The sequence below is a fragment of the Rattus norvegicus genome, chromosome 2 (genome assembly GCF_021556685.1).
Source record: "Rattus norvegicus strain SHRSP/BbbUtx chromosome 2, alternate assembly SHRSP_T2T, whole genome shotgun sequence".
In the NCBI taxonomy this organism is placed as follows: domain Eukaryota; kingdom Metazoa; phylum Chordata; class Mammalia; order Rodentia; family Muridae; genus Rattus; species Rattus norvegicus.
This window is the reverse complement of record NC_141535.1, coordinates 189,569,051-189,581,503: the sequence shown is the minus strand read 5'-3', so window position 1 is coordinate 189,581,503 and position 12,453 is coordinate 189,569,051. Positions and strand designations below refer to the sequence as shown.

The 12,453-nt window shown below is 43.0% G+C and overlaps 1 protein-coding gene across 5 annotated transcripts in view; it reads right to left on the bottom strand.

The window, feature by feature from the left end:
* The window catches only part of Spag17 (sperm associated antigen 17), a 244,918-nt gene that overhangs the window by 6,868 nt on the left and 225,597 nt on the right, over positions 1 to 12,453 (bottom strand). For 3 of the 5 annotated variants that reach the window (XR_015669314.1, XM_087634617.1, NM_001447409.1), the window contains 3 exon segments: positions 11,752 to 11,812; positions 7,305 to 7,449; positions 3,079 to 3,222 (listed from right to left, as the gene is read on the bottom strand). Coding sequence is in view for 2 of the 5 variants with exons in the window: in XM_087634617.1 (XP_087490743.1) it covers positions 3,083 to 3,222; positions 7,305 to 7,449; positions 11,752 to 11,812 (346 nt within the window). In the remaining 3 variants the exon portion in view is untranslated. 5 annotated transcript variants of the gene reach the window in all.

Genomic DNA, 12,453 nt, shown 5'->3' with positions numbered 1-12,453 from the left:
ATGATCCTCTATGCCATGTGGGTGAACATGCAGTAGAGCACTCATACATTAGATAATAAAATTAAAAAAGAAGAAACCCAATTTAAATATGGGAGAGAGATCTAAGCATAGTTCTTAATAGAGGAAACTCAAATGGTTGAGAAACAAGGAAATAGTTAACACCCTGAGCCACGAGGAAAATGTAAATCAAAACCACTTTGAGAGTCCACCTTAACACTTGTTAGAATAGCTAATATCAATTTAAAAAAAAAAAAAAAAGACAGCTCATGCTGGTGAGGATGTAGAAATAACACTCATCCACACTTCCCATCATGTCAGTGGGAGTGCAAACTTGTACAGCCACTGTGGAAGTTGGTACAATGTTTCTGCAGGAAGATGGGAATCGATTTACCTTAAGATACCAACTATACCACTTATGGGCATATACCCAAAGGATGCTTCATCCTACCATAGACATTACCGTGTGTATTGTTGCTCAATTTATAACAGCTAGAAAAGAAACAATCTAGATGTTCCTCAACAGAAGAATGGATAAAGAAAATGTGGTACATTTACACAGTGGAGTATTACTCAGCTGTTAAAAAAAAAAGAAACCATGAAATTCACAGGTAAGAGGATTAAACTAGAAAAAATTATCCTGAGTGAGGTAACCCAGAAAGACAAATATAGTATGTGTTTGCTTCTATTTGGTTATTCGCTGTTAAGTCAATGAAAACCAAGCTACTGTCTGTAGAACCACAGAAGGTAGGTATAAAGTAAAGGATAAGTGGTTATGGATAGATCTTATGAGAAAAGTAAAATTGAATCGTTATAGGTGAATGGTAAGGGCTGCGGGAATGGGAAGATCAAGTTAAGGTGGGGGCAGAAGGAATAAAAGGAGAAACAGTTAAAATTAAGAAACATTTGAGAGGTAGTATGGAAATCTAATAACAGTAGAAACTTCCTAAAATATATATACGAAGGCTAGTTAAATGAAATAGCCAAATAATGGGGGAGATAGAATTGCAACTGTCCATTTCTTGTGACCAAATAAACCAGAATCAGGTTGCATATAACTGAGTAGTTGGCAAAAGGGGTTCCATGGGAATCTCCAAAGATCCCAGGCCATGGTCAAGATGTAAGGTCGCCCTCCACAAACTGATAGCCAGGCCCATTGCTGAAGACAACACCTACACAACTCACTGAACACCAGGAAGTCGAGCTGGTGCCTCCATAGAGCCCTCATCCTGCATTCTAGTCTCTGGTCCAGGAACGTACTCTGCATGCTACCAAAAGAGAAACATAAATACCAAACCAGCCATAAACCCTTTGATCAATAGTGTCCTGCCCTCAACAGATGCTAGGGTAATGGTGGCACAGAGCTTATAGGAGTAACCAACCAATATCTACATTGACCTAAGGTCCACTCCTTGAGGTGGACCCATACCTCACACTGCTTGGTGATCAAGAGCCACAGACTAGATAGCCCAGGGAACTAGGAGAAAACCATATACTACTACTGTTCTGAAAAGAGCCACAGACTAGATAGCCCAGGGAACTAGGAGAAAACCACATACTACTACTGTTCTGAAAAGAGCCACAGACTAGATAGCCAAGGGAACTGGGAGAAAACCACATACTACTACTGTTCTAAAAAGAGCCACAGACTAGATAGCCCAGGGAACTAGGAGAAAACCACATACTGTTACTGTTCTGAAAAGAAAAGAAAAAAGCAGTTAAATGAGCCCTAGTTACTTATAGATCAGTCCCTCATTTAGCCACTGTCAGAGAAGCTTCCTCCTGCAGTAGATGGGAATGAATACAGAGACCCACAGCAAGACATGAAGAGAGTAAGAGGCCTAGGAACATTCAGCCCTACATGGGATATCTCTGTCAATGCCCTGCCCCCACCAAAGGCTCAGGAACCTAGTGGAAGAGGTGGAAAGAGTGTAAGAACCAGAGTGGGATGGACCGAGAAGGTCCTCTTTCTCAGCCTGGTCAAAGCACATGAACTCACAGAGAATAAGGCAGCACGCACAGGACCTTTACAGGTCTGCACCGGCTCCTGTGCCTATATATTATAGCTTCCAGTCTAGTGTTTGCGGGATTCCTAAGTGAGCAAACAAGTGGGTCTCTAACTTTTGTACTTTCCTTTTGACTCTTCCTTCTCTTTGTCTTGTCCAACGCCAATATGATAGTTCTATTTTATTATTATCCCCTAGAAGTGTGTTTGTTTCTAATGAGAGATAGAAAGGAAATGAATCTGGATGGGGTAGGGATTGGGGAGGAACTAGGAGGAGTAAAGGGAGGGAAAACCATAGTCAAGGCATTTTATGTGAAAAAAGTATTTTCAATAAAATGGGAAAGCGTTTACCTTATGGAGTAGCATGAATATTTGGGGTAAGATGTCATGATTTGAATATGTGATATTCCTCGGAGGATCATGATTGGACGGTGGTGCTGCTTTGGGGAATGTGAAAACTTTCTAAGGTGGGGCTTTGCTGGAGGAAGTCAGTCACTGACTGCTCTTTCTGACCACTTCCTGTCTCTGCCTCCTGGGCCATTGTGTTACAAACTCAACTGCTTTAGCATGCTGCTGTGATCATCATTATCACGTGTATGATGTACTGAAACCTCTGAAGCTGGGCAAGATAAATCTGTCCTCTGCAAAAACAAAGCAAAAACCTGATTTTAAAAAATGAATATTTTATGTACTAGGTTAATTATTTATTTAAATATAATTTAAAATTTCCCAGTTCTAATTTTTCTTTGGTAAGTATTGATAAATTTTAACCATGTAAATAAAGCCCTTGGAACTAACGGTACAAGCTTCCTCCTGCAGTAGATGGGAGTATACAAGGGGTTCTGAGTCCAAACTGTATGGAAACAACAGGCTTAAATGTAAACTCTGATAACATTTTTTTTCTTTTTTTTTTTTTTTCGGAGCTGGGGACCAAACCCAGGGCCTTGCGCTTGCTAGACAAGCGCTCTACCACTGAGCTAAATCCCCAACCCACATTTTCTTTTTTGGCTATAAGGAATCAGGGAAACCCTGAGTCTGAGACGTGAGTGGCTGACTACATGGCATTCACTACTTACAGAACTAATGACGAGTGGCCTTCTGAGACATGACGACTCCAAGTGCAGAGGAGGAGATTGTGGAAGTCCTGTAGACCATGGGATTTTCTCTTCCCTGGGGAAGATCTTTTGGTCGATTGTCATAGTTACTGCTTGTTAAAACTGGTAAAATATTTATTAAGGACTACGAGCTTCATGGTTATACAGACAAAAATAACACTTTAAAATCAGAGTCTCCAGCAGCATTAACTCATGGTAGGTGCCCTTCTGGTAAGGAAAATCCTGCCCACACAGGCTTAGGTACAGGACCTGAATCCTTGTGTTTTAGCACAATGTCTTTTTTTCCACAGTGTGATTCTTTTTTTCCCAGTGACCTGGCCTGTCTATGAGAAGCCATCACTACCAGACCCCAGATCATATGCTAATTTCATGCAGTTTGGATAGGAATAGGTCTAGATTTTGGGACACTGGCTGTGAGCTATATCTTTAGGAAGTGAAAAATCAAACTGTTTTCCTGTCTGTGTCTAACTGGTAAACAGACATAGTGCCTTGCCTGTTAGACACACCACCTTTGAAAGAATGGGCAAATGAATTCACGTCCATGTCTACTGAAATGAAGCTCATCCAATGCACCTCCCAGCTTTCACCTCATCTCAGAATTTCAATCCTCAGCTGTACCTTTCTTCTTACCATCACTAGCTCTTGGGCCTCTCTACTCTTGAGCTCTCTCTATTGGATAGGTCCATGTTAGTTATTTTTAGTCATTTAAATGCCTCTCCACTCTCAAGGCTGGAAACAGTCTACAATAAACAAGAGGTCTGTCCTCTGGTGTATCATTAAGGTAACATACTCTGTTCCTTTGGCCCTTCTTCCTCCTCTCTAAATAGATCCCAGATTTCTTTTCCCCATGCCCTCAGACATCAATTATATGTAAAGGACTCTTGAAAACTTTCTATTGCAAGTTCCTACTTTCCAGATAAGATCTTGTTACTAAGCTCTATAGTAGAGTTGCTGGCCCTAAAATGGATTTAAGTCATGTGCTTACATACATCTTAATAAATTCCACTTTGGCTTTGCTATTTCCTACTTACCTGATGTCTTAGTTAGGGTTTTACTGTTATAAGCAAACGCCATGCATGACCAATGCAAGTCTTATAAAGGACAACATTTAATTGGGGCTGGCTTACAGGTTCAATCCGCTATCATCAAGGCAGGAGCATGGAAGAGTCCAGGTAGGCATGGCATAGGCAGCGCTGAGAGTTCTACATCTTCATCTGAAGGCTGCTAGCAGAATACTCACTTCCAGGCATCTAGGAGTAGGGTCTTAGAGCCCACACCCATAGTGATGCACCTACTCCAACAAAGCCACACCTCCAAGTAGTGCCACTCCCCGGGCCAAGTATATACAAACCATCATATTCCACTCCCTGGCCTCTGTAGACTTGTCCAAACATATGAGTCTATAGGGGCCATACCTAAACATAATGTAATGCAAAATACATTTAGTCCACTTCCATTGGACCCCATAGTGTATAGCAGTCTCAACAATGCTAAAAGTCCCAAGTTAAGTCTCTTCTGAGATTACATGATCACTTAACTGTAATTCCCAAAGCCAGACAGAAAACCAGCTGGGCAAACTCTAAACTCTGCATCTCCGAGGCTGATGTCAAAGCTGTCTTCAGATCTCTAACTCCTTTTTCATCTTCGTTGACTACACCAAACTTCTTTTCCTGGGCTGGTTCCACTTCCTGTTAGCAGCTTTCCTCAGCAGATTTCCTATGGCTCTGGCATCTGGAAAATGTTGGGGTCTCCAGGGCAGCTTCAGTGTTACAACTTCTTGTTTCACTGTCTGGAATCCACACATGATCTTCTGGGCTTCTTCAAAGGGCTGGCTTCACTTCTCCAGCTCTGCCCTCTGTAGCACTCTAAGCTCAGGTTGATCCACTCCACTGCTGCTGCTGTTCTTGGTGACCATCCCATGGTACTGGCATCTCCAATATGCTGGGGTTTTCCACTGCAACTGTGAGGTCCAAATTGAACCTCTTCCAGGACCTCTTGAATGAGACTTGAGGAGGCAGTGATCAATGCAAAAGCAAGAGAGTTTAATTCTGACATGTCAGGGTCATTCAAGGAGATATGACCCTGAGCAGACTCTAACAGGGAGTTATATACCTTGCAAACAATTGGGGTAGAATTCAAACAATGTAATTAGGCAGGGTACTATTGTTGGGGCAAAGGGACCTTCAAGCTGACTCATGGTCTGAACTTTCCAGGGTAGATGGTTGGGAGTCAGGGGCGGGGGGGGGGGGGTGAGATCGGTTGGGAGTCACAGGTAGCTTTGTTTGACAGTTTGACTTGTAGCTGTTCTGGGAACTAAACTAACTCTACTCCTACTGGAAGGGAGGGGTCTTTCTGTGCTCTGAGGTTTGTGGTGGAATTTTCCCACTGGCCTCAGATTGACCCCAACTCTGGCTCTTTCACAACTAGGCTTCAACAATAGCCCCTCATAGGCTCTCTTCACGGCGCTAAGCCTCAAATCCTTTGCATGACCCCCTTCAGTACTGAGCCATCAATTGCAACTGAGGCTACACATTTACCAATGGCCTTCCTCATCCTCTCACAGTACTAAGCTTAGCTGTTCTCTATGACCCTTTTATGCCTTCAAAACAGTACCACCTGGGTAACTCTTATACATTACCAAGTACAGCTGTAGTACTAGGTACAACCTTGGCTATTTCTGGTACACAGCTTCTTCGTATTCTCAGAAAACACTTTCCAGAAGATTTCACCTCAGTGATTCTGGTCTCTACTTAATCACAACTAATTCCTTAGCTCCATCTAACTAGCATCAATTGTCCCAGTAGTCACTTCTATTCTGGACTCTAAAGCCAGAGTCACTTGTCCAAGCTGCTGAGTTCTGCTGTTCCTGGGGCTGGAACATGGCCCACTTGTTCTATTACATTATCACCAGCTTTCTGTTTTCTAACTCCTGCGTAAGTTTGGCTGTCCTGGAGCTTGATCTTTAGACTGACTCTGAACTCAGAGATCTGCATCCCTGTCTCCTCAGCACTGGGATTAAAGGTGTGGTCCAGCAAGCCTGGATTTAAGTTTTTCTTCACCTAGAACTTGCTCTAGGCTGGCCTTGAACTCAGAGATATGCTTGTCTTTGCCTCTTGGGATTAAAGGCCTATACTACCATCCCTGGATCTAAATTTAGCTGGGTGGGATCTTGCTACAAAGTCACTACTCTTTTAATTCAATTTAATATCCCTGAACACAGGATTCAGTTACATTTTACTTCTTGGTGCCCTCTCAATGCTCGACCCATATATTTTATATTTTCCCTTTCTCAATTTGCTATGTTTGTTTAAAGTGTTCTTCACAAGTCTTAACTAGAGAACAAAGTCTATGATAGGCATTTCTGAGATGTCCTATGTCAATGCAATTAATCTGAGTCGTTTCACCTTAGCCTCAGGCAGACTCTTCAGACCAGGGCAAGAAAATAGCCATACTCTTCAGCAAAATACCACAAAAATAGTCTCTAGGCCACATATTGAAACCTCTTGGGCTAGGTCTGCACATTTCAAATCCCTACCAGTAATAAAGTCTTCCATATCCCTACTAGGGTAGCCCATTAAGCTCCACTTAAAGCATTCCACTCCTTTCCAAATCCAAAGTCCCCAAATCCACATTCTTCCAAACAAAAGCATGGTCAGGCCTACCACAGTAATACCCCAGTCCCTGGTACCAACTTCTGTCTTAGTTAGAGTTTTACTGCTATTAACAAATACCATGGTCAATGCAAGTTTTATAAAGGACACATTTAATTGGGACTGGCTTAAGGTTCAGAGGTTCAGTCCATTATCATCAAGGTGGGGGCAGGGCAGTGTCCAGGCAGCCATGGTACAGGCAGAGCTGAGAGTTCTACATCTTCATCTGAAGGCTGCTAGCAAAATACTTGCTTCCAGGTATCTAGGATGAAGGTGTTAGGACCCACACTCATGGTGACACACCTACTCCAACCAGGCCACACCTCCAAATAGTGCCACTCCCTGGGCCAAGCATATACAAACCATCACACCCCAACATCATTCATCCATATCCCCCATGTCTTGTTTGTAATCCCAATGTATAGTTCTTTGCCTAGTTAATAACTAATGAAGACCATTTTGTCGTTCATGTTTTCCTAGTTCATTCCTTCATTTCTGCACTATGGGTGGTTATAAAAACTGAGCGTTAAAGGATATTTGCCTCCACGGGTAAGAATAGAACATCGTGCTCCGTCAGGATTTCAATGGTGTGGGAGATGTGTGCTGAGTCCTTGGCGCCGTCTTCTCCAACAGCCATGGCAAATAGCTCTACCTTTAGCTCTGCTTGCAAGCCAGCAGCCACCTGTAAGACATCAAGGGCTGGTTTTCAAGCTAATTTTGACAACATACCTAAATTCTCCAAACTTCAGTTTTCTCATCCATAAATTTGGCACTCGTAAATATAAAGCACACGTGGGGGGTGAGTGAAGTCCTGAGTAACGGTATATTATTGCCATGAGCATGGCCATGTGAAGACCGCTGTGCCTCAGACCCTTTGGAATGCCAAAACCTTCTGCCAACCTTGTTTAGTGGCTGGATGTTGACAAAGTGTAAGCAGCAGCTACACCGGCTGCAGCAGCTTCCTTTTCCAGGGCGTTTGCAGCCTGAGACCTCTGCCCTACAGAGAACTCCAAAGCAGGGTTAGCTAAGCCTATCCTTGCGTTCCCACTACCACATGATCCACCAGATCCCAGCTTTTCTGGATGTGTTTCTGTCCTTCATTTCCTTGTCACCCCAGTGGTCACATTTCCACAGCCCACATGTGTGTCAGGACATTTATGTCAGAATTATTTGGAATAGTGTATCATTCCAGGAAATAAATGGGACTGGAGACAAAATAAATGGGGCTGAAGAATGTTGGAGTTTGTGTATGAAATGTCCCCCAAGGCCATATAACAGAAGTGTGGTGTTAACCTGTGGCACTATCGGGAGCTGAGAGAACCTTAAGGAAGCCTAATGGTACATGCCTTTAAACCTGGCACTCATGGAGGCAGCTTTGTCAGTCTGAGGTCAGCCTGGTCTACAGAGTTCCAGGGCAGCAAGGGCTACACAGAGAAACCCTGTCTGGAAACAACAACAGCAGCAACAACACCTTATGGATGTGGGCTTAGTGCTTGAGGTCATTGAAGGGGTGTGGCTCTTCCTGTCTCTCTGCTTCCTGACAGCCATCAAGAGAGCAATTTTGCTCTCCCATCTGTGCCTGCCCTGATACTCCACTGACCCCCAAACACAGGGCCAAATGATTCCAAAGTGACACCCGTGAAGCTGAGCTGTAAGCCAAAACACGTGTGAGCATGTGCATGTGCGTGTGTGTCTGTGTCTGTGTGTGCATGCGAGTGCACGGTGGGGACTAAATGACAGGACATTGTAAGTGAAGGGAAACTTGCGGTACCCATAGCCGTTTTTTCCCTAGTTTCCTCTTCTATCTCCATTAGTCTCTCTTCCCCCTGCTCCGTAAACAGACGCCAAAGTTCTCTTTGCCATATTCGCAAACATCAGTGATGTGTAGAGTACACTTGAATTCTTCTCTCTGACGCTTGACTTCTGAACCAAGATCTCTGTTTAATTTCTGACCTCGAAACCTTAAGTCATATTCTCATATCTATTTCACAATCAGGTTGTGTGATTTTTTTTTTTGAGGGTTGGTAGTGAGCTTCTGTCTGCTGGCTGATAAGGTAGATTTCATCTAAGAGAAATATGAATGTAATGTAAGAAACTTGATGAGTTTCCTGGTCTCTGGGATACTAATACAGGATGTGTAGGGTGATGGGGCCAGTAGAGGGAGACAGAATTAGTGTAGATGCCAAACTGCTTAGGTCTGAAAGCGAAGAAGAGGTTTGTACCAACAAGGAAGAAACCTAATATATAGTAAAGAAATGCAGCAAGGCTGCTAGCCTTGTTCTTGGAAGGCATACTAGCCAGGAAAGGAAGAGATGTTTATGTTTCTAAGCTGCCTGTCCAGGAGGCTGGATAAAAAGAAGACTTGGGAATATATATATATATATATATATATATATATATATATATATATATATATGTGTGTGTGTGTGTGTGTGTGTGTGTGTGTGTGTGTGTGTGTAAATCAATCAATCACTACCACATGAAGAGCAATTAGATACAAGTGAAAATTTTAAATATAGTTTTATAAATGTTTCCCTTCTTTTTTCAACAGTTTATGGCTATGTGTGCTGGAGCAGATCCCGACACTGGTTCTGAAAGTCCTGGGCTTGGCCCTCCAAGCCCAGCAATCAGAAGGGCTAGGTAGTGATGAAAACCCACAGGAGGGCTGGAGTAGTCCCCACTGCTACCCAGAAGTGAGGCACATTCTTCCAGTGCTGGCAACTAGCCAAGCCGAACAGTGGTTAGATTTACATAGACCAAAGACTATAGATTATATTTTTTTGTCAGAGCCAAAACCTACTTTAAAAAGGGGAAAGAAATACCCTTATAGTATGGTGAGCTTCAGAGAATACACACTGAGGTTTTACTGCTTATGAAGGTTGATCCAGCAGTCACTTAGCTGTTGGAACGATCTGTTCTTCAGATTAAAATGAGATTTACTAACTTCTCCGAACAGTAGAAGTGCCTGCTTTGAAGGTTTTTTTCTTTTTGATGTTGTCAAGAGTCTGACATCTTTTTAATATTTGTTTATCTGGGGGATGTGAGTGCACCGGCCTGCACTCAGACTCACATTATTTGCAACGAGGACTGTGTCTAAAGGTTAGAGGACAACCTTCAGGGGTTGGTCCTCTTTTTACCACAGGGGTCGGATCTTGAGGCTTGGTGGCAAGCACCTTAACCTGCTGGGCCATCTCAGTGGCCCTGACATTCTGACATCCTAACGTCATAGAGTGGTGAGTTATTTCTGAAAAATAAATAGCCTGGATCCGTGGATGTAATGTCAATGCTGGCTTACCTTCAGAGTGTCAGCCTGTGTCTTACTGTTCTACTATAGACTGTGATAGGGACACTAGGAGTGTGCTAAAACCATCTGGTTTACATGCTTTCACAGACCAGCTGAGGAAAACAAAGCTCAGAGCGTTGATGCCCAACCTTGCCTGGTACGAGACGACGGTCATTTCAGAAGCCGATAGGCTCTGCCATATACCTGTGTTGACCCCTGAATGGAAGTAACAAGTGTGGCTGCTGTGGTGGCTTCCTTTCTGCTTGCTGTGGAACTCCATACCCTTGCTTCCTGGTCTTCTGAGCCTACACACACCCATTTCCGTACCTAATAATTCGCGAGCCCACTGGAGTCCCTACTTCATTCTGGTCCTAGCTAAGTGCCTGCTGCATGCCTGGTCCTGTAAGGGGACTGTGTGTCACCCCTCTTCCCTGGCTCTATTAATAGCACATGACAGGGGTCCAGCCGTTACTGAGATGACTAGCCTGGTGAAGCAGCCGGGTGATGTGCTCACAAAATGGTTAAGTTTTAATTTGAGACAAACTTGTGTTAATCTTACGTAACATTTTAAAATGTACATTGTTAAAGGAAGTAGGAATATAAATGAATATTCGTTTAATATTCACTTTTTTTAAACCCAAACACCCCATTTTGACAATGCAGCACAGTCAGAACGGGTTTAGGTTTAATTTTTGATTTCCATTTCTTTTACAGTGTTTATCTTTAACTGAAGCACAGACGTGTCTATATTTACAGGGCGCAGTATGGTGTTTGGGTGCGTGTACACAACTAGCGATGCTCATTCTGGGTAATTAGCATAACGGTCACGTTCAAACATTCATCCTTTGTGTTGAGAATGCTAAAGAAAGAAAAACAATACTTTTCTCATGTAACCAGATGTGGCCGTTCTTTGGCATAGTCCCAGATTTTCTGTTTTACAGGTTGACATCTTTAAATTTGTGTTTTTGGAGAACATTGAAGAGATAAAACAACTAATGACTTTAATAAAATAATGTGATTTCCTGTTATTATGTTAGAAAACCTTCTCTGGAGAGCATGAGAAAGCAAGCCAGGTTTATATAAAGTAGAAAGAATGGGATGGTTGTTTTCATGGAGAATATGTCACTTTTCAGAAAAACTCAAGTTTTTCAATCTATTTTGTACGCATGAGATCTTTTTTTTTCTGCATGTATGTCTGTGCACTATATCCAGGGAGTGTCTGTTGAGATCAGAGAAGACTTCTGGGTCCCTGGAACCAGACTTACATGTGGAAATGAGCTGCCAGGTGGATGCTGTGAACAGAACCTGGGTCTTCGGCAAGAGCAACACGTACTCTTAACCAGCTGGCCAGCTCTCCAGACCCCGAGAATTCACATGTTCAAACGGTCATTTGCACATGGCTGTACATCACTGTGACAAGTGAAGACAGCTTCCCATGTATCCAGCTGAAGTTATTATTTATTTTACTTGTAGCATTTTTTGTCATGGTTCTTATTACGTGGATCCACATAGAGGGCCAATCTAGGAATTTTTCCCCCTATGGTACAAGAAATATTAGACCCACTTATGGTGTAAACTGAGTGGCAGACTCATATAAAATGAAAGAGATCAGGATGATGGTATAAACACCAACTACAATGTAAACATACACATTCACGTGTGTGCATGCAAAGCCACACACTCAATAACATATGAACTTACAGGCCCAGGTTTATATGTCACTTTCAGTCCCGTGCTGGGTGGGGGCTGCTTCACTCTAAACCTACCAAGAAGAAAAATGAAAAAAATTATGCCATAATCAAAACAAAGCAATGAAGGAACTAGGACGTTATAAAGTCAGGAAGGTACATTCCTACTACGATTTAGTGATGGGCCCAGGCAGAGCACTGCCAGTATTGGCTGGTGTGTGCCCTGCAGCTTAGCTCTCGGTATTAATGTGAATGCTGACACAGGTTATGTAGCTACAGAACAATAGCACTTTGGGCAAATAGCAGACGGTGGGAGCTGGCCTTCCCTCTGACTCCATGTGAGGTCTGCATGCTTCGGGAGAGGAGGGACTGATGGAGATCGAGAAATGCTGGAGGGCGTGAAGTCCTGCGCTTACATGTGCTGCTCCTGGATCTCTTTTCCTGCCTATGCCTGGCAGGTTCTGCCTGGGGATGAAAGGCTTGGAGTACTCTGCTTTGCTGCCTAACCACCATAGCTGAACAAACAGTAGGGTGAAGTCTCTGAAGCCAGAACCTGGTTGGCATTCAGAAAGCCCGAGCTTCCTTGTGTTAGCCTGCAAAACCTTGAAACAGATTATTGTTTCATTATATATAAGGTGTCAGAAGGCTCCAGGATCCCATTGGTTTGGGTCTAGAAAGATACCAGGTATGTTTTCAGACCTATATAAACTCAACT